The following is a 27,192-nucleotide window of genomic DNA, read 5'->3' on the forward strand; positions in this document are numbered from 1 at the left end:
GCAAATATATGGAATGGGGTCTACATCAAAAGCTACTGTCAGTACCACCTGGGCCTGTGTGACGATGTGTGGATTTCATGATTTTAGCTTATTTGTGTGGAAGTGAATGGGGTGTTGTGTTAATCTGTTGAAGGAGGAAGGTGGGGAGAGAGGGAAGGCCAGGTGTGTTTCCGCTGTTTAAGGTGCACTCAGGCATTTGTTGCTGTGTGTACGTGCTTCTGAAAGGTGTGTGTCAAAACGTTTTCACAGCTTCTTGTTTAGTGCAATATGAAGGACGCAATGCCCTTCCACACCCTCCCATCAACATCATATGAACCCACATTAGCTCTCATCCCTCTTTGATGTGCTGCGAGCTTCAGCAGTCTGGCCATCACAACCCAAACATTAGACGGCTTCCGGCGGTGAAAAGTGGGAGAGCAATTTGAGGTCAGGCATAACAACGAGGAGTGGCCACATCAAACAACCAGCAGGGAACACATTGAGGACCAAATGTGCTGCCAACATTATCCTAAATTCTTTTATATAAAGTCAACAAATTTGCTTTGCAGTCTGAATGTACAGTGTTGGATGTATTTAGAGAGGTCAGACAGGATAGTGCCTGCATGCACAGATTTTACACCACACTACACTACCTGCATACACAACATTTGTGTGCTCTGGCCTGAAGTATTGCTCTGTATATCTTTCTAACTTCAAGTCAATATTTGTCTCGCTAAATTTTAACTCTCTTGTACTTCAAAAAAAAAAAAAAAAAGCGAAATTACTGACACAGCAATAGGTAAAAATGTCACTCCCCTTCCCTCATTGTAGCGACGATCCACTAGAGGGCAGGTAATCTATACAACCCAAATTTCACAAAAGTTGAGCTGTGAAAATGAAACTATTTGGACATCTCATACTCAAACTTACAAAAACTGCCATTTAAGAAAAAAAATAGTTTGCATTGAATTTGATAGTAGTGACAGATCTCAGAAAAGTTGGGACGGGGGTGGCGAAAGGCTGGAAAAGTAAGTGGTGTGAAATAGAAACAGCTGGAGAAACATTTTACAACTACGTAGGTTAATTGGGAACATCTTGCTGACAGGATTAGATACAAAAAAGTATCTTACAGAGTTTCTCAGAAGTAAAGATGTGTACAGAGTTCACCAATCTACGAATTTCAAAATGATGTTCCTGTAAAAGCGCACAGGCTGTAAATAACTCCTCTTCTACAGTTCATAAACTCAAAATAGAATCTGGAGAAATCACTGTACGTAAGGGACAAGGTCAAAAATTAATGCTAGAGGTGTAGAGCACTACATTAAAACCATTTATGCTTCTGTGAAAGAAATCAAGGCATGGGCTCAGAAATTCTAGAAAACACTGTCTGTGAACACAATTTAGCATATCATCCAAGAAGCAGGTAAAATCTCTGTCTTTTAAAGAAGAAGCCATATGTGAACCCAATCCAGAAATGTCGCTCTCTACTATGGGCCTTCTATTCTCATTAAAAATTGACTTAGGCAAAATGAAAATGTAATCTATGGTCATATAAATTATTTGGAAAACATGGATGCCGAATCCTCTGGAGTGAACAGAAGTGGGACCATCTGGCTTGATATCAGCACTCACTTCAAAAGCCTCCATCTCTGATGATATGGCAATGCATTAGTGACTATGGAATTGGCAGCTTGCACATCTGGAAAGGCACCATCAGTGCTGCAAGGTATATACAGGTTTTAGAGCATCATGTGCTCCCATCCAGACATTATGTTTTTCAGGGAGCGAAGGCATCTATTTAAACAGCATGACTTCAGAGCAGAAGAGTCCACATGCTGAACTGCCCTGCCTGCAGGCCAGACCTTTCACCAACTGAAAACACTTGGTGCATCATGAAGTGAAAAATACAACAAAGAAGACCCAGGAATGTTGAGCAGTTAGAATCATATATCAGAAAAGAAAGGGACAACAATCTCTCCCATAAACCCAGCAACTGATCTCCTCACTAACCAGCTTTTATGGACTGAAGAGGGGATGCTCCACAGTGGTAAACATGGTGCTGTCCCAGCTCTATTAGAGATGTCTTGCTGCCATCAAAAGCCACAGCAACTTCCCAACTTCTTCAGTTTATATAATAAAGGTGCTACATATGCCTGATTGTATACAGTTGTGTTATTAGCTAATAACTAGTCTTATTTTTAAACGCGATATTAATAGCTTTCCACAGATAAGGATCTCAATTACATATAATATACCATAAAATAGCAGTTACAAGTCATAGCAGGAGACAGGATGGGAACAGCTGCCCCCGCATGTCAAAGCACACTGTCCACCCTAAACCTCCTCTCTAAGAGCGTTTGCACTGCTATGACGTTAAACTACTTCTGTCTCAGACAATGTGTTATCTCCATGACTACAAAAGGTCATTTATGAGGAAAACACATACACGTAGCGCTCAGAGGTCGTTTTGCCTATTTGAATGAATAATGTTGTTGTTTTTGTGGAATATACAAGGGTATATAAAAGATTGATGTAATAGGGCTGGACAACCTCCTTCTTAGTCAAATCATCCAATATGTGCAGCAATTGTTTGATAACCATCTGATAGCGTCGGTGGCAGGGTAATTGAACAGAAAGTGATAACAGGGAGTTTGTCTCCCAAATGTATTTTTACATGTGTAGAATGACTCACAGAATCCTCCATATGTGAAGCATAGTGTTTCATCTTCAAACAGACAGTAAGCGGAAAAGTTACAAAGAGGTGATAAAGAGGACAGAGGTGCCACGTGGGGGGATGTACAGAGAGATATGATCCTGTTGCAAGTGTTGGTTATATGCTGATATGAAATTACAGGAGGGCAATTTAGAACTGAATATGAATTTAATAATCAACCCTCATGGATTTCCGAGATCATCGTCTTTTGGCTCAACCCATGAAGTAACCCATTGGTTAATCTTATTATGAAAGTGAATGTTTTTGCCATTGCTGTCTTGGTGAGAGGTGAATTTGTATTTTTTTAAAAAAGCCAAGGGACACTCTGTATTCATAAAGTACCAACTTGTCGGTCACAAAATAGGCCAATACTAAAACTGTCGTCTTTATCATCATTTTTAATTCTAATGGGAACTAACTGGAAACTAATGACTGAGATCATAAAATCAACACAAAACTTTTTACGAAGACATAGACATGAAGACATAGACAAAAGAGTCAACTACTTTTTTCCTATATTTATTTATTACTATGACATTTTTATTTAAACCCACACAGACAACGTTGAGACTTTGTGAAGCAGTATTAAATGAGATCCTCAGAGCCAATGTATTTTCAAAGCAGCCTAAAGGGAAAATGAGCTCTCAGTTATGTTGATTTTTAGCACCTATTCATAAAACCTTAACCGTACATACACTTTCACACTGTGGCATTATGATTATGAATCTAAAAGGCACTTTTAATATAAGGATTACAGTGTTCCCTCGTTTATTGCGGGAGTTACATTCTAAAAATAACCCGCGAAAGGTGAAATCTGCGAAGTAGCCAGCTTTATTTTTTACAATTGTTATAGATGTTTTAGGGCTATAAAACCCCTCACTACACACTTTATACACTTTTTTCATACAGGCATGAACATTTTCACACTTTTCTCTCTTGTTTAAACACTCTCAAAGTTCAAACCTTCGTAGAAAAATAAGTCCAGTATTATAGAATGAAACCAAAGATGAAACCCATGTCCAGGTTACCATCTTCCTCTGTCTCTTGGGTGCTACCGCAGGTGCCTTTGATGGTGCAAAATGTTTCGTCGACATTGTTTTTGTTGACCCTTATGAAGAAGACATTGAGGGAACAGTTTACCCTGCCCGGGATAGGGTTACCGGGGCCCCACTAGGGATGGGTATCGAAACCCGGTTCTTGTTGAGAACCGGTTCCCACTGTTTCAATTCCTTGGAATTGTTTGCCATTTTTGCAAACGATTCCCTTATCGATTCCAGTCGCCCCAAATGACGTCACCACGTTGCGGAGCGTCGCTTACCTGGCAGGAAACACGGTACCTAAGCGGCTCAAATGCTCAAAAGTTTGGTTATACTTTACGAGAACGGATGACAACAGGGCAACATGGAATACTTGCAAAGTAGATATTTCATTTAAGGGAGGAAACACTACGAATATGCAAAAGCATTTGCTCACAAAACACGCGATGACCTTAAATGAATGTCGTGTTTTTAATTCCGCTCCGGACTCGTGAATCTCAACCCAGCAGCAGCGGTAACGTTTGCACGTCCTCTCCCGTTAATGCGGCAGATAAATAATCAACTAACAGGTGCACATTATGTTAGCGCGATCTGCCTTATTACAAAACCTTCCATTACTGTGCATTTAGGTGACCACAATGAGAGACACAGACAGAGTCTGGCTGGCTCAGATGCTGGCAGTTCTCGCTGCAGTCTACCGGTAGCGTCTCCTTTCAGGCCAGGATAGACGAATGTCACCGAGCAGTGAGTAAGTTTGTGGTCAAAGGCTTGCACCCATTTGCCACAGCAGATGCCCTGATTTCACTTTGGTAAGTCAATGTGTTTAATTCTAGGCAGGGACATTACTGGATATTCTTGTGTAATTGCTACAGAATAATTTATGTTACACTTTGTTATTGCTACAGAAGAATGGTTATTTTATTATTTTACATTTACATTTTTTTTCCTGGGGACCCTGGGACACCCCATTGAAGAGCCGTAGGCTGTGGATCTCTTAAGATTTCACTGTTGGGTTTGTAAGGCCATGTTACTCCTCAATTTCTATCTTGTTCAAAGAGAAGATATAAAACAAAGTTCTAAGCTAATCGACTTTAGTGTTCTCCTTTTTTAAAAATAAGAATCGATAAGAGAATCGATAAAGACTCGAATCTTTAAACAGAATTGAAAATGGAATCGGAATCGTTAAAATCTTATCAATACCCATCCCTAGGCCCCACCCTGGAGCCAGGCCCGGGGAGGGTGCCCGAGGGCGAGCGTCTGGTGGCCGGACATTAGTCCATGGGGCCCAGCCGGGCACAGCCCGAAAAGGGGACATGGGCCCACCCTCCCGCAGGCCCACCACCCGCAGGAGGCGCCATAGGGGTCGGGTGCATTGTGTGCCGGGTGGGGGCCAGGAGCAGAAGCCCTGGCGGACTGATCTTTGGCTACCAAGACTGGGAATTGGGACATGGAATGTCACCTGTCTGGTGGGGAAGGAGCCTGAGTTAGTGCATGAGGTTGAGAGGTATCAGCTAGATGGCTTGGTCTATGGAACCAGTCTCCTGGAGAGGGGCTGGACCCTGTCTCAGTCTGGAGTTGCCCCTGGTGAGAGGCGGCTGGCTGGGGTGGGTATTCTAATATCCCCTAGGCTTGCTGCCTGTACGTTAGGGTTCTTCTCGGTGGATGAGAGGGTTTGTTCCCTGCGCCTTGGGGTCAGGGAATGGGTCCTGACTGTCATCTGTGTTTAAGCGCCGAGTGGCAGTTCAGAGTACCCGGCCTTCTTAGAGTCCCTGGGTGGGGTGTTGGAAGGTGCTCAACCTGGAGACTCTGTTGTTCTACTGGGAGACTTTAATGCTCACGTGGGTAACGACAACGAGACCTCGAGTGGCGTGATTGGGAGGAACGGCCTCCCTGATCTGAACCCGAGCAGTGTTTTGTTGCTGGACTTCTGTGCAAATCACAGTTTGGCCATAATGAATACCTTGTTCGAACGTAAGAGTGTCCATAAGTGCACGTGGCACCAGGACGCTCTAGGCCGTAGGTTGATTTTCTAATCGTATCACCTGACCTGCGACCATACGTTCTGGACACTCGGGTAAAGAGAGGGGCTGAGCTGTCAACTGATCACCACCTGGTGGTCAGTTGGATCAGGTGGTGGGGGAGGACACTGGACAGACCCGGTGCACCTAAACGTGTAGTGAGTGTGGTGTGCTGGTACCGTCTAGCATAGGCCCCAGTCCGTGAGATCTTGAACGCACACCTCCGGCAGAGCTACAACAGCATTCCAAGGGAGACTGGGGACATTGAGTCGGAATGGACCATGTTCAGCATCTCTATTGCTGAAGATGCTGCATTGAGCTGCGGCCGCAAGATGGTTGGTGCCTGTCGTGGTGGTAATCCCCGAACCAAATGGTGGACACCAGAGGTGAAGGGTGCCACCACACTGCTGACTTCTCAGTCGAAGTCAGCAGCGTTGTTGGGCGGTGGACTTGGAGAAGGCATTCGACCGTGTCCCTCAGGGTGTCCTGTGGGAGGTGCTGCGGGAGTATGGGGTGTCTGGCCCATTGCTATGGGCCATTCGATCCCTATACATCCGTTGCAAGAGCTTGGTTCGAACGAGATCACGGATACAAGCGGCGGAAATCCGGGAGGGGCTCAGAGTAGAGGTGGTTCAGGCAACTGACAAGGATGGCTCCTGGGTGCCTCCTGGGTGAGGTGTTACGGGGATGTCCTACCGGGAGGAAGCCCCGGAGCAGACCCAGGACACGCTGGAGAAATGATATCTCTCGGCTGGCCTGGGAATGACTTGGTGTTCCCTCGGATAAGCTAGAGGAGGTGACTGGGGAGAGGGAGGTCTGGGCTTCTCTGCTTAGGCTGCTGCCCCCGTGACCTGGCCCCGGATAAAGCGGAAGAAGATGGATGGATGCTTTTGTTGGGGGTGAAACTTACAAACATACAATACAGCACTTCAGAGTCACACTGCTAGTGATCGAAGATTTATGTAAATTTGACAAACTGAACGCATTCTGCACTGTACAGGAGACACGGCATGGAGGAGATTGATTGACAGTGGTTTACAGCCGATCAGAAAGCAGAACACAATGCGCTGGAAAAAAAAAAAACACGCAAAATTGCACAAAAATAAATACGTGAAACAGCGAGGCCGTGAAAGGTGAACTGCATTATAGCTAACCCTAGCGGAACACTGTACTGAAAGGATGACAAACAGAAACATGTCACTCATGTTGTAGTTCTAGTTGAATGTCACTCTGTCAAACTCATAAACAGCCACACAGATAAAATCCTGCAAGAGTCTTTTATGCGATTCGATTCTTAAAAAGAAAAAAAAAAGTATTTCTCAAGATAACAGGGCTAAACTATCCAGAGCAGCAATAACCTTCAGTGTACTGCTTCAGGAAATGTATTACTGGTGCCAGGCAATTTGCAGAAACTTTCATAAACTAAACATGACCTACCTGGAACACTACAAGGACTCTGGGCTGGTAGTCATCAGCCTCGAGTAGTACATAATCCCGAGATAAATGACCCATCACATTACTTACATCTGCTGTGTTAACATCTGCCTCTCATTCATCTGCAACACCTTCGGCGGGAGATGCTTGGATGATTTTACACATATTCCATTCACATTCAGCTGTAATGTAACATCTTACTCATAAACAGAGCTGCTGGATCTACTCACGGTGCTTTCCAACTCTCTGCCCTTTGAGACTTGAACGCCTTTCAAAAGGAATTTCTGTCAAAGATTTGCTTGCACACAGTCTATCACATGCTTTGGTCATGAATTTTGCCAACACTTTGTTTACTCCAAATTTTTGTAAAAATGATTAAATTTTCTAGCATTTGCATTTTTTTATTTTTAACTTGTTCCCAAATTCTTCTACTGATTCACTTACCTGAATAAACACAGGCTTAATAAGCAGTAATTGATAACGTTGGTGTCGCCAATGTTTTTGAAAGGACATTTGCCTTTAAAGTGTCATCTTATTTTGTTTAATACACTAAGCCACTGAAAACATTTAGTGGTAATTTCACTGACTTTGATAAAAAACATTTATTAAATTATAACGTGAGAGACAAATTCATTGTGTAATTACACTGCAGATAAATAAAGCTTCCTCTGCTACCTAAAACACTCACTCTCCTTCACACAAATTAAATTAATTGATTGACCTGTTGCACTAATTTGCACCTAAGTACCAGTATTTCGCTGCCATTAAAAATTATTTGCCATCATTACCTTTTGTCGATTAAATGCATGAATCCAGCAGAAAATTAAACAAAATGCAAAAAGTGTAAGCTAAGTAGTGTTAGCTTGTGTTACAGAGCTGCAGCTATAATGTTAATGCTGTTTTCAGCAGGAACAAGAGCATGACTGTTCCTGAATTTGTTCCTGCTGTAGGCTATGACAGATTTTGAACTTTCTCTGAAGAATATTACTGCATTCATTCTTGACCCAAAAACCTTGCTATTGTGTTTGGAAGAGACTCATGAAGGTATGCTATGCACACTTATACTACTAATTACACCGTGTGGGGAAAAACTCATTATTCTTTGAGCTATTTTATTCTAACCTACCAAACACTGTAGCACTTTGTTCTAACTTTATCTGATTACAGATATATAAAAAAAACAACAACACTTTATTTGATTCCTGTATTTTTCTAAGAGTCTATTGAACATGTAAGAGCTGATACATTAAGACGCATCATGTGCCACTAGCTTCAAGCTACAAACCATTTTTATGGTGGAGAAAACGGGATAAATGACAGCACAATTCAGTTTAAACTTTTCTTTTAGTTTCTCATCAGTCTCCTAAACAACACTAAGTTATACAAACCCTCCACCCCAGTATTAAATCCATCAGTATTGATTGATATTAATGTCAGGACGAAGGTATAATTTCATGGATACCTTCAGGCTATTGATTTAACAACTTTAATCAATTATTCATTTAATAATTCTGCTTGTATCTTTGACTTTATGTATGTGAAATGCTGTAAAAAATATGAATGACTTGGCTCAATAGCCTTTAATCTTATTTGAATTTACGTGATAGATTTCTTCCAATCTACAATGTAAACATGGGAAGCGTATGAACATCTGGATTTCATGCAGGATCCATTTATCATGTTCTCTGTGGGTTTGTGTGTTTTTTTCTACTTGAAAGTGCAGTTAATGTGGTTCATAAACATTTTCCCAGTATTCTATCAGGCAGTCCTGTCCTCCTCGCTAACTAACTTCTTGACGATCCTCATTCATAGCAGAACATTTCGTTATCACTTGCTCAAAAATATATGAAAACCTTTAACTGCAAGGACTGCATTTTTTATTTTTAATGCCATTTTTGGCCATTTCTTATACTCAATTGTACAAATAGCCCTAACATGCAAAACTTGAGTTTATCTGATGCATTTCTTGTTTTACGAGAGAGATTCAGTAATAATTAAAAGACTCCTAATCTCTTGCCAGCTTTTGTAGAGAAAATATCAATGATAAAATGACCGATCTAATTCTTTATGTGCTAGACCAACTTTAGTGATATAGGCGGGGGATTCCCTCAGGTCATAGCATCCATACAGAGGCTCCAATATCAAAGCTGTAAAAGGTGCAATATGAGTCTTACTTTTAGAGCAGATTAACTTGATGTTTATCTAATTTCATTTGCTTAACAGTTAAAACGGGAAATAGTCCCAAAGGTCCCAGTAGGCTACTCCAGCATCACCTGCCACATCCATCTTTTATCTTTAGCCATGACAGTTTAGGATAGATGACTCAAAAGTGTGGTTTCCTGTTGGAATTACTACAATAAAATAAATAAATAAAATGAAAATTCATTAAATTATTTTTTTGGGGGAAAAAAGCCCAGTAATCAAACATAACAAAGCAACAAAAAAAAAAACCCAGACATTCCTGCCTATATTTAAAGCTCCTTTATTTGCTTCCATGATGTCTTATATCTTTCAGAGTCTGAGAACAGCTATATGCAAATTTTGTGTCTAGTTATTGGATATTTTTCCAGCAACTCCCAACTTTTCTGTTAAAAAGAACCATTACTAAGAACAATAAATTGTTCCAGTTACCCTTTAGTGGACAGTTTGAGTTGAAGTATTTCACATCGCCGTGAGCGCACATACTTTTAGACTGGACGATCCCTTTGGGAATCAGCACTGTGACCTGACATTAACAAAACCAAACCGGCAACAATAGCTTTGCCCGGCAGCTGCTGTGAGATGAATTACCGGCAAACTTTATGTGATTAGTCAGGGCATTGCATTAGCAAAGACAAGACGTAACTCATTTTCAGGTACAAGAGCGCACGCTGCTGTGTAGCAGTTTGACTTGGGTTAGCGAGAGAAAGTCTTGGTTCTTTAAAGAGTCAGTGTGAGGCAAATCTAATGCATCTTGGCAATGAATAGTGTCCATTGATTCCACCACATCAAACTCTCTTCCTCTTCACAGTCCCTTGCATGTCTCTTGCTTGGGGTTTTTGTGTGCGAATGTGTGCACACATAGATTCCTCTGGAACAAAGGAAATCCATCCAAGATGAGAATTTATGCAACGTTCCCCTCTGAAAGCTTGAACAAACTGCCAACAGGAGAAAAATCTTGGATCCATTTATTTGACAGTGATTAGTAGTGACTGATTATTTCAGGGCATGGCATCGCCTGCTAGGCTAGGGGGGTCATGTTTATGTTGACTGATGAAATAAAGAGACTGACATTAGGAACTCCTCCACACAAACAAAACAAAGATGCATAGAAAGTTGCCCTCTGACTCATGGTATTAAGGCAGAAATTGTGGTGTGACCTGTTCTTTTCCGAGAGCACAGAGAGCGCCTGAATGCACAGCGACAGCAGTATCAGTGTGAGATCTCTTGAAGAGGAATGGAGCTGTAATGTCATTTATCTGCAGGCCTCTGTTAACGTTTGCTCCCAGGGAAGTACGAAATTGAGATAAAAACTGGTGACCAATCGAGTGTCAGCCTGCCTAGTGCCTGCTCGCGCTGATGACGTTCTGATAAAAGCGACAGATGAGAACACGTGCCACATCCTCAGATCCCAGTGGTTTCTATTATCAGGGGCTCTGTATAGCATATTCATTGGCAAAGCTTGCAAACGTTATACAAAAATCAATACTCTGCTGACTGGCTTGCTCCTTTTTTATTATAGGTCTGGCCATAAAGTTAAGTATGAGTCATTATCAAGAACAGCCTAATTTCCTAGATTTATGCCGTTAACGAGGGCCTTTCAGTCTTTGGTCTCATCAGTGACAGTCTTGTTTATGAATGTGGAGAGTGTAGTATACCAGGATAGCGATGTCAAATTTCAGAGCAAGCTATAAACTGGGCTCATGGTATGCGAGCACCTCCCCTTGGGCCTAATATCGTCTAATAGAGACAATGGACTTCGATCCAATCGATTCTATAAATCTTTAAATTCTTTCTTCAGACGCATCACAGATTAACTTTCAAGTTATTATAGGTGTATATTTCCAATAACACAAGTGTTTTTTTTGCTGTGTTTCATTATTATTTTTCTTTATACGTGCCATTTTTACACTTATACAAGTGCAATTTTAATTAGTTTCAGCATTTGATGCTCAAATCATTTAGATTTATTGTGCTGAAAGCAAGAAAACACACACACTCCTGGCCTTTGACTGTTGAATATATTAAAATAAAGGAGGTTAGACTAAGGGCCCTGGTTTTCACGACTGTTGCAGCTGTACTGAACTGAGATTTCAGACACTTAGTAATCATCATTTTACATAACACTAATCAGATGTTTAGAATGATCATTTGTGCATTTATAAAATGCAGCAATTGGATTGAGGGATTATAGTGTACCATGCACACTATTTATTTTGTTCCAATGAAGCATTTCTTCAAGTGCTACAAATTCACACAGTAACAAAATGAATACTCAAAATTAACATAGATTTAACATAGATTGCACCAGCCAGGTAATGTCTCAGTCATGCTAGAAAAACAAAACAACAAAATAGAACAGCAAACTACTTGGGACAAAATTGTTATTCGCCAATCTGCCACAGGGTTTTGGCCAGCTCTAAGCTTTTACTGTGAATTCCTTTTTAATGTGAGTGTCCTCATGTACAGAAGGCAGCAGATATGCAATTTTTTAGTTATGCAGTTAATTGCTGTTTCATCACAAACACATTCCGTATAACTGCCATAACTGGGTTCATCTTATTCATCTTACTGCTGTTTTATTGCTCTCTTACACAGCAACTAACCACAAGTGGTTGCAGACCTGGTCCCTGTGTTAAAAGCAACTATTTCAAATCCAAAGAGATTAAAAGTTCATTGCACAGAGTTGTAATTATTTTGTTTGTGCCACAGTCTATAAACACTGTTTTCCCTTGTGTGACTGTAGCATCGATGCTATAACCTTGAAACTAGCGCCTGTTTTAATGGCTACCATCTGGACAAGGACAAAAGTGGAAAGTTAACTAACATGTGTCAACATATGGTAATTAATGGGCACAATCCCTGAAAAAAATATAGCATGAAATATGTAGTAAGCTAGTTAGCAGATGTGCTAACTATTCTGTATGTTAGCATAAATATTGGCAACATTTTGGAAAAGCTGGAAAGGCAGACACTATTACAATTCTTCAAATGTATAAATAATACAATTAAATCAAACCTCCGCCTTACATTTATTGTTATAGATACCATGAATGAACTTTTAATAAAGACAGGGGCGGGTTAGCAGAGAGACATTTAACACCAAAAGGAAAAACGTTGTAGTAAAAAGACACAATGAAACAGTAACAGAAACGTCACATCTTACCTTGAAATCGCAAATGCATGTCACCATGTTCCCGATTCTTAGACATTCCCCATCAAACTTGCATGTGTTGGTGTCGCACAAGAACAGGTCTGTGTCCCGGTCATCGGAACCTGGAGGACCAAAGCCAACAAGAGACAACAGTGACTAAGTGCTTTTCTGTCGAGCCTTCAAGCAACTCTAACCTGAAACCCATTCAGGGTCGTTTCTAATGAACCTCTGCCATTAGTCATATCTCCCTCAGCACGCTGCACTCCTGGAACATAGGTCTACTGTGCAAAAACACAATGCTAGTGCAATCCTTCTCCTTAGCTGCCAGAATGCTCAAATGAAAAAGCAGTAGTCGCTGCTGAAAGGTGAACAAAAGATTTTTTGTTGATGGTATATTACATGATGTTCTGATGATGCTGGAGATATTGAATGGTAGATAGTGCTCTTTAATACATCGTTTTAGAAAGCACTCAGATGTTTAATAGAGGTGACATTTAGGTTCATTACTGAGGTCATGGCGTATAATTTTGTGTCCTACACAACATATTTGTTCTGTTTCTCCACCCATTTATTTCTCTTTAATATTTGTTTGTGTACAACAAGACTAACTCCTGGGGCGTTGTCCAGCAGAGGCAAAACTGGGCTGTGATCCGATTCAGGCTGCGTTAGGGAGCTCAAATGACTCCAACATAGCTTTCTGAATCAAATCAGCGAGTCACATGGGCCTGAGACTGTAGACTGAGCTCAGGGCTGTTAGCTTACCTGAAGTGATTGCTTTAAAAAAAGGCCACGTGCACAAAGACCGTAACATGTGCATGAAGGCTTTTTCCAAAATACATTTAAAGTGTATTCCACCAAATTCCAGCTGACATAAACCCGGCAATCGTGCAGTATCTATTTGCACAAAGATTATTTTAATGCATTCCAAGTTAAAAGTTGAAAAACTGACCTTTTTTTTTTAAAGATCACTGAATAAAATTCTATAGCTTAAGACATTTGTCAGACAAACCAATCTGAGAACTTTTTGCTGAGAATATTTATGAACCAAATGGCTTAAATTATATAAACATGGCCATGATGCCCAGGTCAGACTGTAGTCTCACTACAGAAGATTTTTTTATTTACGTTTATATTGACATGCCTATCATCCTTATTCAGCTATAAATTGTTTTACATCATCATGAATCAGTGAATATATTAGACATGGCATATCACAGACATGTCAGTAAATTGTCTTATATGCAAAATGAAATTGCATTCATGACTGACAGGCTGCTTTCTATTGCTCTAAGCCAGGGGTCAGCAACCTTTAACACCCAAAGAGCCATTTGGACCCAGTTTCCACGCAAAAGAAAACACTGGGAGCCGCAAATACTTTGTGGCATCTAAAATGAAGATAACACTGTATATATTGTTTTTTCTACCTTTATGCTTTGTGTGAACAACTAAAGTGTGTTGCTTATGAAATCCATGAAGTGCTACAGAGAAAACTACATTATATTTATGTAATGAACACATTTTGAACACTTAAAGAAACATAACAAAAAGGAAAGACACCTAGCTGAACTAAAATGATCCATGTAGCAAAGAAAAACTGTTGTGAACCGCCAGCCTTATATCGCCTTTGGGTTTTTGGAGCATAGCAGAGCCTTGACCTGAATTTTAAATTGGAAAAAAGCACTATGCTACTAAAAAAATGAAAAATAAATATTTGCAAAATTCTGCATAAATATTTATGTATTTATTTATTTATTACACAATTAAGTCACTTTCATCTTTACGCAGGACTGTAAGCTGTCATCTGTGAGGCGGGAGCGGTGTTTGTTTTTAACATAGTTCACGGTGGAGAATAGTTGCTGACATAATGTGGATCCGAAGATCCATAATTGGCCTACCTGGGGTCTAAAGTCTCGGTAAATGCATGGCGTTTCGGCGAGTGTACCGGCTTCCGCGAGTGTGACGCTTATTTTGAGCGACGAAAAATAATAAAATATAATTTTATTTTTATATTTCAATATCACAGTCTTTCAATTTAGAACTACAAGTTTAAAAAGAACTAATACAAAAAAAATACACTTCAGCTAAATACTTGTAATTTATTTTCCCAAACCACGCAGAGCCGCAGTATAAGGACTAAAGAGCCGCAGGTTGCCGACCCCTGCTCTAAGGATTTGCATTTAACCCTTAAAGTCCAATCTACTATATTACTCGTGTATACATGTTTTTTTCTCAAGAAATTATAATGTGTTTTCTAGCAAAATATCCAGCTATTTTATTAATATTAATTACTAAATTAATATTAATCCTCCCTCTGCAAAGAGTGAGGTCCTAACACTGTTTTCAGCCACAACAGTCAGGTTAAGCTTTAATAATTTGCTGTACCCTTCCTGGTGAGTACTGAACATCAACAGAGCAGTTGTTAGAGACCAAAAGCAGAGTTAATATAGAGATCATGCTAAATCTAGAGTCATGAATCACATGACATCACACCAGATGAATGAACAATAGACCTCTGTACATTTTTCACATTATTTCACTGTTTCCATTTAAAAGGTTGCATGAACAGCTGGTTTCCACTCCACCCAAACAGGACAAAAAGACTGTGATTGGAGATTTCATGACTTCGGCCAAAATAACTGTTTTTCTGATGAGAACACAACACTTTTTTAATATCAAATACAAACACTGAGGCAGTCGTATCATGTCATTTGGCCATTTATCAGTCCATAGGTGCACACGGAAGGCAGAAAAACAAAATAACAAAAAGCAGACTAATATAAATAATTAATATGATATTGTCAAATTTTAGGATGTAATTTTAAGCAGCAGACTATTTTCATCCAAAGCGTGAAGTTGGTGGTTTTGAATTCCCATGATAGTTAACAATAAGAAAATAAATCTAAACCTTTTCAGAAGGAAGGAAACCAGTTCAACTAAAGTTCCCACGAACTGCATACGCAGTATAGATTAGTGGAATGACAGTATTTAGGTACAGCACATTATATACACGACTAAAACCTGGAGAAAAGATGCAGTTCAGTGTCTTTTAGCAAGCATTTTTAAAATATTTAATTAACCATTAAAAAGAAAAACATAGTTAGAAGGTCCACAAGGCATGGCAAAATTGGAATTTGGAGCTAAATATGAACATCAAACGGATTCATCTTTGATGTTCAAAGACGAACAGTGTGGGTTTTGTTCTTTTATGTCTCAGTTTATACTTTGCAGCCCTAAGGGAAAAGCAAATAGGCGAGTGACGTTTTATCTATTTCTTTCTTTTAAACACGAGACACAGATGAAGCAAGTATACGATGAAGATGCTGAGTATTTAGGTTTAAACAACGATTAAAACACATACATATTCTTTTATCTGCGACCATTATGAAAGCCCCAGGGAAAATGCACATTTCTTTGGGATCAAATGTCTCTTAAGAGCAATAAAATTTAATTTTAGGTTATTTTAATCAACCTTATTTAATCAAACAATTAGAGCATGAAAAAACCCCTCCTAATTGGGTGTTTAACTTTTCTCACAGAGATATTCTTTATTACCACACCATCCTACAGGGAGCACATTACACTATCAGTGAGTGTTCTGACTTTCATTTAGCCTGGCTTTTACGATCAGCCCCAAAAAAGTTAATCAAGCAAACTCTACATTAAGAAATACACAATTTAAACGATGAAATCTACACATTACTAAAATAAACTCTTTTTTTAAATTCTCTGGACTGGACAAATATCTAATCATTAGGGAAAAGATGCTCGGTATCAAGTGAATGTATCCAAATCAAGTAAATGTCATTTGACTAGATTCCATTAAATGCAACATTGTACACTGAACTTACAGGCGTAAACTAAACGTATGCAAAAAAACCCTAAAAAAACATTATCAACCACAAAACTGCCAACGTGCTATCATGACATTGCATTAAAGGTAAGGAGCCAGCCTCGTTCATCTCACAAAACAGCAAAAAGTTATCATGTGAAATGGCACGTGTGATATTCATACACATCATAATGCCTGGCTGTCTGTGGATGTTACAGGCAAGATATCTTACAAAGCTATTTTCTATTCATAGATATCTTATTATAATGGACACTTAGACACAGTATCTCCTGTAACCTGTCATAACCAATGACCTTCTCCACTTCGAAAAGCCCTTCTTGGCATAGAACAACCTATCAGGCAATAATACCCCATGGAATAGAAGTCCATGCTAAAACGAACCTGCTATTTGCCAAGGTCCTGAATGACCATAAGTGTAAGCTCTCTGTGAAAACATACAATCACTGAGCCAAGAACAGTGGTATGAGAGGTCTCCAAGCTTGGAGTGCACGGATGAAACAAAGCCCTCAGCCTGAAGAGGGCCATACAAGACAGTCTGGAAAACCACACACAAAAAAAATAATAATTAAAATTGGCACCCAGGCAACTGGCATGTTGATGATACTCACTGGAGAGAAGCATTGTTAGGATGACAATCATACAACTGGCTACGTGCATACAAATGACTGGAAAATATCAGATCATTTTCAAGCCAGCTAGTAAAGTCTTTGAAAGATTGGAAATGTTTTTGTGTGTGAGCGTGAATCTGTGTGTGTCAAATCAGTCCAAGCTACAAATTTCATAGTTTGATATTTTAGCTCTTTTTCAAGGTTCTCTGGGCAACAGGCTTATGGAAAACAAAGGTGGGGAAAAAGCAGAAACTCGATTTTAAATGAAAAAAAAAGTGACTCCTCCACAAGTCATTAAACTGTCTTCTTTACCGAGAAACAGATGCGAAGCTTGGACATCCCCAGGAGCCAGGAAGCAAGAGGAATACATCTATCACTTGTAAACAATAACTCACAGGGATTCATTACTGCTGGAGACATTCTTATCATCTTATGAACAACAGTGCAATCAAGACTTGCAGATGAAGATGCTTTGTCTACTGGAATCAAAGACGATTGTTCCTGTGAACTGTTTACAAGGATGCGAGTGGCACAGCTTTTGCAATAGCTGTAAATGTCTGAAAAACAATCATCATGTGACATAAATTATGTTATGTTTTATACTTGCTTCTCTTACATCTTCAGAGACACTGGGGCCAAAAGGGTTTAGACTGCAGGGAAAAACGGCACCAATCTCAGTCATTTGAGAATGATTGCCTACAAGTGGTATTTACTGCGGTGGTACAACTTGAAAAATGTCTTTGTTTACACAATAATAAATGACACAGAATCAACAGGTTAGTATTCATCACCTTTGTTTTTTAATCATAAAACCATTTTGCCTTTTGGTGCAATCTGATTTCAGATTCTCTTGTGTGGCAGCGGCTTTGAATTCAAAAATTCAACCCCACATGTTTGGCAAACATAAAAAAATAGAGGTGTTGGAAGTTTGAAATGTATCCATTTTAAGGGACCTGAAACAGGATTACAGTGATAAGCATTACTGTTATCAACTAAAAATGTTGTCAGTATCCCGTACAAGTACCTACATGTTCAGTCAGTGGATATTAGCTAAACATATTGTAACATGCTGTGGGATTATTATAATTGTAATTGCCTAATATGTTATTCAAAGTCAGTAGCTGACAGAACATTTAGGTTGAATTTCTATTTTACTAATGTGAGACTGGTTTGATGAAGTTCATACAGACTTCAGAAACATTTCTGTGACATACTTTACCTCATAAAAACTTTGTAAAAAATGTATATGTATCAAGAATGACTGAATACAAGATATTGCCTAATTTTCTTTCAAATGAAAGCTACACATCTTTCGTAAATGTCCTCCCTCCATAAGCACATTAAACCAGTCGTAACCAGGATTCCTGTTGAGTTGGCTGGCTTCCTGCTGCTTTGCGGCAAACATGAACAGGGGTAAAGTAAAGTAATTTTATGGCTTATCCAGATGTTCTGAATAAGATCAGATCAAATGGATAAAACTGAATCCTCAGAACAATACCTCACATACCTGGTTTGGCCAAGCTCAAGAGGACAAGTTTGATCAAAAAATATGAATTCTGAAACTAGTTTTGACATTGACGAAGTTACGTATTTGAACCGAACACATTTAGGGAGTAAAAGAAAAAATACCAGTGGATTCTTTACATGTCAGAGTTATACTGAAAAGTGGGGACCTGTTAATTACCTTTCCAGCAATGTATTTTTGGAAATTTTAAAAGCTTACTGCAAAAGTGCTACTTGACTCCACATTACTGTCTGCTCAGCTGTGAGGCAGACTATGCTTCATTTATTTGAGTATTGCAAGCAACAAAGGCCCAGCTTGTGTACTGGACAAATGATGATTCCATTTTATAATTTTATATGACCCCAAGCATTTTTCTTTTTTTCCTTTCTTTTTGTTTTCATACCCGCAACATATATGCCTGGATGGATGGATGGATAGATGGATCTGGCAAACAACTAAAAAACAAAAAGATATAACCCTCAAGTGTTAAATAGCAAACAGTGCTGAAATTAAATGTGCACCATGGCTAAGAAATTATGCACTCAACATGTGTAGTCTGGATGTCACCCTTAATTGGCCCATGTGGTAAATAGCACATAAGGCCTGAATATAACAAAAGAAATGTGGGCCTGGATTTGCGGTTAAAGTTGTTATAATTTATTTGTGCTTGGTTGATGTGCAGAACTGTTATGGCTAACACTTGGCGCAGATCTGATAAACAGTAGCAGACCATCCAACTGATATGAAGACCAAATTAAAGTGTCTAGTATTAGTCACATCTGGTAACCGACTGATTAACAGATAATTAGCTATCTGTTAGCTAATCTTAAGGACATTTAGCTAAAGAAATCAGATGTGTTAGCAAGCAAGAACAAATGCTCATTAATCAGCAGGCGAGCTAGAGTAATTCTGGTCCTACCCCAAAATTTTAATTTAATGTTTTGCATAAAGCACAGGTTGTAAAAGGTAGGACCACTTCTCTTCCTTACACTTTCAATCCAGGGTTCTAAAATTGCTGCTAATGGGCTAATGTTGCAGCTTCTCACAGCAGACTAAACCTTCCTAACAGTGAAACATATAACTACTGCAAATAAATACCACCTCACAAACTGTTTAAAAAAAACTACAATTACTAACAAAACTGCCACTCTGAAATAACACATTATAAACAGAAATGTGCAGATGTGTGCAATTTCCTGTGCGCAGCAATTTCCTGTAGCTGCGTATAGCCTTCAATGATTTGTTGGCTCCCTAAACATGCAGTCAGTCAATAAAAATGTGAAAACCACAGCTTTAAATAGACCTGCTCCAAACCCAGCATCACCAACTTTACCAAAGGTAACTTTAAGGAGAGAACAGAAAACAGATGCAATGATAAAATCATTCCAGCTGTTATTGTTTGCTTTGGATGTGTCGCTAAGTGTGCTGCACGCTCTCGTGCTTCATTCCCAACCAAATTTAAATGGGACACGACTGATACAAGTTCCGTGCACGGCCCAAGCTGCACTGTGTCGGAGTCCAGGAAAACGTATACTTCCTGCTCCTGCCCTGTCGTTCCAGGAGGAGATTACAGTGAGCTGAATAATTAACGAAAACAAGCTGCCAAACATCAAATATTGAGAAGGTAATGTTTATATGCTAACGATTAAGATGCCAAGCGAAGCACTTACTTGTCTAAAAGAGAGAACTTGTTAGCCAAATGCATCTCCTGCTACCTACCTGGAATTTCACTGCACTAAGAACTATGCACTAAGAAGAATGAAGAGTTCTCCACCCAGGTTTTAAGCATTGTGCTGATCAATAATTAAACAGACTAAATGAATAATGAAGGCTGAACAACCACAGTGGTGAGACATCTTCTCCTGACCTTTCTCGTACTGGAGGTCTTTTTTTTTTTTATAACTTTGCAACAGGTTTTTTTCCACATGTTTGTGAGGGAGGAAGTTACAGTTTAGTCTTTTTATATCAGATTATTGAACGCTGAACACCAAAAGCAAGTCATAGTTTGTTTGGTCTGAAGCAACTGATGGGTTTGTAAACTTGTAGCTCTTTCTTGTGGTTTGGTTTCTTTTTATACAGAGAAAACTTGAAGTGATCCAAAATTTGTCATTGCAGCATTCAGTTTGCTTGCTGGCCAGATGTTTCTGTGGAAGGAGCAACAAACGTAAATACAGGAAGAACGTATTGTGTTCTGGACTATTGAGACCTCGGCTCATTTTACAGCTAGCAGTTACAATTTGTGTACTCTGCACAAACTTCCAGTGTACTTCGGGTAGCTTGCTTGGCGCGAGGTAAGATCACGTTCTAGTCATAAACAAACCGCTCTGGAGGTTGTTTGCAACTGGACTGAGACCAGCTCCTCCAAAGGATGTTGATGCAGATGTTTTTGAGTGTGATCTGTGTTCAGTTTGCACAGACAAACTGCAACAAGGAGGGAAATTACACTAGACTTTGCTTTAAATGGTCTAAACCATGCAGGTGTGAAAACATCCTGAAACTTTAAACAAATTTTCAAGATTTTTTTTAAATAAAGTAAAACATAAAGCATTCTTAGTTGACCAACTTTCATTTCACTACTTTAATAGAACCAATTAGCAACTTCAGATTGGTTCGATTAAACCAAGCCAGCATTGCTTATCTCAAAATTCATCTCTCATTGCAGTTTATTGTCAGAGGTGTAAACCTGCATGCAAGTATGTCTGACTTCTGTCTTGACAGATCTCGAAAGCAAATGGCCAGTTATCCCCTGAATGCTCTTAAATTCCCTCCACTTGATGGGATTTGCAGAAGACTTTGCATATTCTACACTTATCCCTGTCACTATAAGTCTCAAAGCATCACATGGACTTTTAAAGTTAACAATAGCAAAGTACTCAGTGAAGAACAGATTGTCTTTATCACAGAAATGTCCCCACAGGAGATGTAAGGTATAATTAAATTGTGAGCAGTCATTCATACAGTTTATTATTACAGTAGAAATGTGTGATAAAGATAAAACTGAATTGGACTGAATTCCTTTCAGCAACCTATGAATGCATTGTTCTACTACTTGTTTTAATATGACCAAATACAGCCAAAAGCTTTGAGCTGATCGTGTGTAAAAGTCTGCAAGTACATCTGTTAAGGATGTCTATCAGCCAGCTGATGTGCAGTCGGTATATAACACAGACGTTACTTGCTTGTTTAAAGCAATACAAGCCCAAAAATCGCAGGTTTGATTGAGATAATTACACAAAATTCTAATTATATAGTTAACTGCGTTGGATGAGTATGACATCTTGGATAAAGCAGCAGTTTTTGAGTGCATGCAGGTGAATTGTCACCGGAAAGAATTTTACCCAGCACAAATCTGTACAGAAATGTGTTTCAAAGAGTCCCAACATGACAGTAGTAACATTAACACATTACTGTAGTGTTAAGGCAATATTAAATGACAGGTGAGGCGAGCCTTCAGTTTGGCTATAGGGAGCCTTTTAGGATCTTAAAACTCAATGTACTTGTTGCACTGATCGACATCATCACAGGATCAGGCAGCAATAAATTGTGCAACTTAAGGTCCGTGTCCAGCAAGCTACTATCTAGGAACTAGATGTTCCTGATTTTGACGATACTAAACACGAGACAGGTGTGTTTCATTTGTTAGATAAAGGACCTTTACAAGGGAAAAATGACTATAAAGTAACAAAAGCCACGTCCAAGTCCTAACATATCTGACATTTAGTCTCTAGTGAATATTCCACATATCCTACGCCCCCAAGTGAAACAACAAGTTCACATCTAAAACCACCCTCTTCACCTTGTTAACTCTTTTTCACTTGTTATTACCAAATACATCATACTATAAGATGTTGAATTTTAATCGACATATCATGGTCTGTTTGTCATTGCTACTCTTTTCTTATGTTTAAGTCTGTCTACAATAGCAAGTAGGGCCAAATTCAGGTCTAACTTCACAGACAGAAAATTACATGCCATGTGGGCCTTTATGTCTTTAATAGGTGCTGGTATTTTAGCTAATTTGTTTCACTTAAATTTAGAAATACCTTGGTGTTCTTTACATATGACTGCTTGTTTTCTGATAATATTGCCTAGATGAAGGATGTCGAGGGTAAAAAGTATTGGCACTGAACCCTGTTGAATGCCACAACTACTTCATGCGTCATCATGAAGTGACACAAACACCAATAAAGAAAAATAAGCATCCCCTCTTTTCTCTTATGGCTAATTCTACATCCTGAAAATGATAACCTTTTACTGGACAAATAATGATGCAGCAACAAGTATAAACACAAATCAATAGAAAATCGACCAACTCGCAGATCAAATGGGCCCTTTTTATAGCAGTCATTATGACTTGTCATGGCAGGAAAAAAATCATGTGTTTTTAATTACGTTAACAATGATGCAGTTACACTCAGGTGTCCTAGAAAGTCATAACAGTGTGACAAGGAGTCTGCACAATACATGCACAGCATCAGAAACTGAAGCAGCTAAATGGAATTCAGCACTCGTTAACTTTATAACTGTACTGTTCCTAACCTATTGTGATGTGTCAACATGTCAAATTCTTCATTTTCTGTAACATTACTCCATCAATATGGTGGCAAGTGTTAAAAAACATTTCACAGCTCAGTTATCCCTTTTAAAAATCTTGGCACATAATGCATGCAATGATTATAGCTTCCCACGCGCCTAACTCAAATATAATTAATTAAAGAAATATATACTATATAGGACCTTAAGAAGTGTGGAAAACATTTCTTTCTGCTGCAGCTTCACAGAGCCACAACTCGTACATTCAAATCTTTACACAAATACTACCTAGTACAAGATGACACGAGGGATTTGAAGAACAATTTTATGTCTGTACTCGCACTCAAACATTCACTTGGTGCCCTTCTAGGATTGAGATTGAGCTGTTCTGCCTCCTCGCTGGCAGTTCCTCAAGCCATTAACAGATGCAAGCCAAACAGAATGGCAGTCTTTGTCAAACCAAGTTTTTTCTAACTCCCTTTTATTCCATAAAACAAAATCGAATTCATTGCTTTTTCAAAGGCGACGCTGTTGAAACTGGCAACTCGTTTTCTTGATACTACTGCCCATAATTATCTGTTTCTTAGCACTGAAGTGACATTGGGCTCATCACCAAACTGTTTTTCAGTCAGTGCCATTCTCCCTGCGCTGCAAACTGTCACACATTGGTGGTGTTGTTAGGAAGAAGTGGATAATTAAGCCCTGTGCCATTACTGCGAGTTTATTAATATCATTATCTTATTTTTATTATCTTTCAAAGGGTCTTATCTTTTCACGGTGGACTACATGTCACTTGTTGTGCTCTATTAATTGTAACTGATGCTGGGTGCATGTGAGTGCCTGTCCATTGTTCTATCATATGCACTTAAACCTCCTCAAGGCGTGCAGGATAAAAGCTTTCGCTGAAATGCAGATGAGAGTGTGTCAGGAAGTGGGGAGGCAGGCGAGTGTGTATTGGGACAGGATGTGTACCATTATCAGTGATTACGTGCTGATCACCACCATCAACAGCGGCGGCACAAAACCAGCCTCCAGTAGGTTACAATGCAGTAATCTGAATAAAGATATGATCAATTATCGGCCTGAATCAGAGGAGAGTACTGTTCAGATGAACTCATTCATGACTTCATCTGCATGTACTGTAGATTCTTGGGCCACGGCTTCACTTGATACCTGGGCTTTTCATTACAGGATGAATAATAAAACAAAAACAAGGGAAAAAAAATCCTTGTACCACACACCTGATCGCTTGTCATTAGTGGATCAATGACATAAAATTATCCTCATGTATTTCCAGTTCATTCATTACCTCAGTGATCCTTCAACATTAGCACTTCAACATGGGTATCACGGTACAGGAAGATAGAATCACGGTCTGATGTTGCGGTTGTTTGCATCACGGTTTTGGTCTCAACCCTATGAATACCAGAGATGCTTAGAATAAAGACAGCAACCTTCGACAGGTTACAGTAATACGATAGAGTTCAATCGCTTCTTCTTTGCGTGTACTTAATTAAGTCTGACTTAATCCGCCCATTATCATAATCAAATTCATTTTTAAAACTTTGATATCCAAATTAGACATCCCCCCTTTCTGGTTGGCAGTCTAGTTTGTAGAATCAAATATAGATCTGTCATGTAGCATTTCTTAATATCATTCCTATACATGTCACAGTTATGCTCTTTGTCATAAATGACTTCCCCTTTCTTTTTATTGAGATGTCATCCAAGCAGGCTACACTGATACTCCTTTTTTCAAGCAGCAAACAGCAGTCATAACTCTCATATTGATGTCTGGCTGTTATGAGCTATAATATCAATACTGCTACTGCCCATGAGTGTGTGGAACCGGCTTAGAGCTATTTTAAGGGTTCAGACTTAGACAGGCGACAGGGGAAATTTATGGCGGCACAGTCGGCTGATTTACAAAGGGAGGCGAGGCGCTGCGCTCTGCAGCCCGCTCCGCTTCTTTTATCGTTTTGGGCACCAAAGGGAGAAAACAAGTTTATAGCTCAGTGGTCTGTTAAAGAAACCACAGCATTTTTTTTAATTTAAAGGTGTCAATTAATTAAACAATTTGCCTGCCAAATAAGCCCATAAAACTAGGCTGTAATTTCCTGCTGCGATCGATTTGCTGGGTTAAAGTTAATGGTCAATCTGAGCGCGATAAAACACCCTAGAGTTGACTAGAATGTGTTTTTGCTTCGGGTTACTGGCAGATAACACGAAAGAAGCCCGTTTGAACTCAAACGGAATTTCTGCGACCTCAAACTAACCGTGTTGTTATTGTGGCGCACGCCGCCTTATTCCGTGGACAAGCTTCCCACAGACCCCAACTCCTCCCCGCCCGCTCTATTTCGTTAAAATGATCCTTAATGTCGCTGCTTCCACTTCGTGTCGGATCGAAATCATCGACCCTCCCGCTCGCCTGCCCGGTGACATGATCGCCGCTGCATGCTTTGCTGTCAAGCTCCGAGGCGAACTCAGCGAGGCTAAATGCACATCAAGCAAACCCCCTCCAAAACTCTGCATCCCCTCATCGTCGGGCTTTTGCAGTCGGTATCTGCAGCCAGAGTGCTCCACGGCTCCAGCACCGACCCCGGGCATGCTAACAGGACACAATCACAAAACTACAGCGAGGAGAATGAGGCGTCTGTTGCAAGCGCACTCCTAAACTTTGATCTGGTCGTGCTGCTCAGTCTCGGGGATCTAACACTAGTCTCACATGAGTTTAACTTCGATGTGCGTCTAGATATTTACTGCACACAACCTGGAGCGAGGCTGCTATTGAATAAAATGACTCTCACCGGAGCAGTTCCAGCCGGTCGGCGTCTGGCAGTCGCTGAGGGAGGAAGGGAAGGCGCGCAGCTGCTCCACAGGTAAAGTGGCGAGAAACGAGACGAGTGTGATCCTGAGCCAGCCCCCCGCTGTCCCGCTCCACCGGCGCAGTCGTCTGGGCTCCTCGAGAGGTGCCTGAGCCGCCACGGACAGACCCATCTCTCACTGGCCCCGACCGCACAAGCGAGGTGGGAAAGAGACGCAGACGCGCACCGACAACTCCAATCCCAACAGGTTCAGCGGGGCGCCTAGAGACCTACAGCAGAACATTTTCCGAGCGAGACCGTGCGCCCCATGTAGCAGTGCCCCGTGTAGACCGGCCAAATAGGTTCCGCCCGATCCAAGCGAGAGTGCGAGAAGGAGAAAAAGAGGTCTAGTGGGGGCACTGCCGAGGGGTTGGTGGGCGATGGAGGAGGCGTGTGGGATGGAGGAAAAAAGTTAGCGACGCAAGCGAGAAGACTTGCGAGCAGGAGAAGATGCTCAAAGATGAGGAGAGGGGAGAAAGATGGCAAAGGGGGAGAAAAGGAGGGTGATATAAAAGGAGGTGATAAAACTGCACAGCAGAGAGGATGAAGCCAGAGTATCCCACGGGCAGGATTTGGAGACGACGGCACTTGTGTAATAGTATCCACGGGTGAAACGAGCAGCGGTCCTCCCGATTTAGTTTGTATGTGCGGTGCGTTCAGAGTCGCGGCGAGTTGGTGTTTCTCTCTCCCCCTCTTTCTCTCTCGCTTTCTCAGCAGCAGCTGGCTGTGATCACGTGGAGCATGATGCGAGGAGGAAGGGGGCGCCCCTCAGTAACAATTAGAACGGGTAACTGGTGGAAAAGGCAAAATATAAAAACACGCGATAACAAAGGGAAGAAAATAAAAGATTTTTTTAATGAATGAAGATAGAAAACAAAGTAGTCCGGGCTTTGTCCCGGTGCTTGCTGATGGCTTCCCCACGAATAAGCAGCATAAAGGAGGACAGACTGCCTTTATAATTGGCCAGGAGCATTTAGTGTCTGCAGGAATCGATTCGTCCAGCCTGGCCTGGGATAATTGCTCCGCTTTGAAACGAAACTGACGCTATTCCTGAGTCTCTGCCTCCAGGCGATCCACAGAGACCTCAATAGTATTCATATATTTTTGGATACTGCTGTCACGCAGGGCGGGGCGGGATGGAGCTGGTAATTGACGTGCTTTTGGTCATGAAAGAAAGTGCACAGCATCTGCTGGAGCGGTCAAGTCCAGCGTCAGGCTGAGAACGATCACCCTTTGAACCGAGGAAATTGGAAGCCACGCGCGTGGAAAAGCCCCATAAAGCAAACAAAGCGGGTATCT

General features: G+C 40.4%; 1 protein-coding gene across 1 annotated transcript in view; it reads right to left on the reverse strand.

Moving 5' to 3' along the window:
* tmeff2a (transmembrane protein with EGF-like and two follistatin-like domains 2a) overlaps positions 1-26,735 on the reverse strand; it is a 133,843-nt gene extending 107,108 nt beyond the window's left edge. The window contains exons 1-2 of the mRNA XM_004559195.5: positions 25,837-26,735; positions 12,547-12,656 (exon numbers count right to left, since the gene is read on the reverse strand). Coding sequence (XP_004559252.2) covers positions 12,547-12,656; positions 25,837-26,026 — 300 coding nt within the window. The 5' untranslated portion in view covers positions 26,027-26,735. The remainder of the gene's footprint in view (positions 1-12,546; positions 12,657-25,836) is intronic.
* Between the last annotated feature and the right edge of the window lie 457 nt (positions 26,736-27,192).

Source organism: Maylandia zebra, linkage group LG16 (assembly GCF_041146795.1).
Source record: "Maylandia zebra isolate NMK-2024a linkage group LG16, Mzebra_GT3a, whole genome shotgun sequence".
NCBI classification, from domain to species: domain Eukaryota; kingdom Metazoa; phylum Chordata; class Actinopteri; order Cichliformes; family Cichlidae; genus Maylandia; species Maylandia zebra.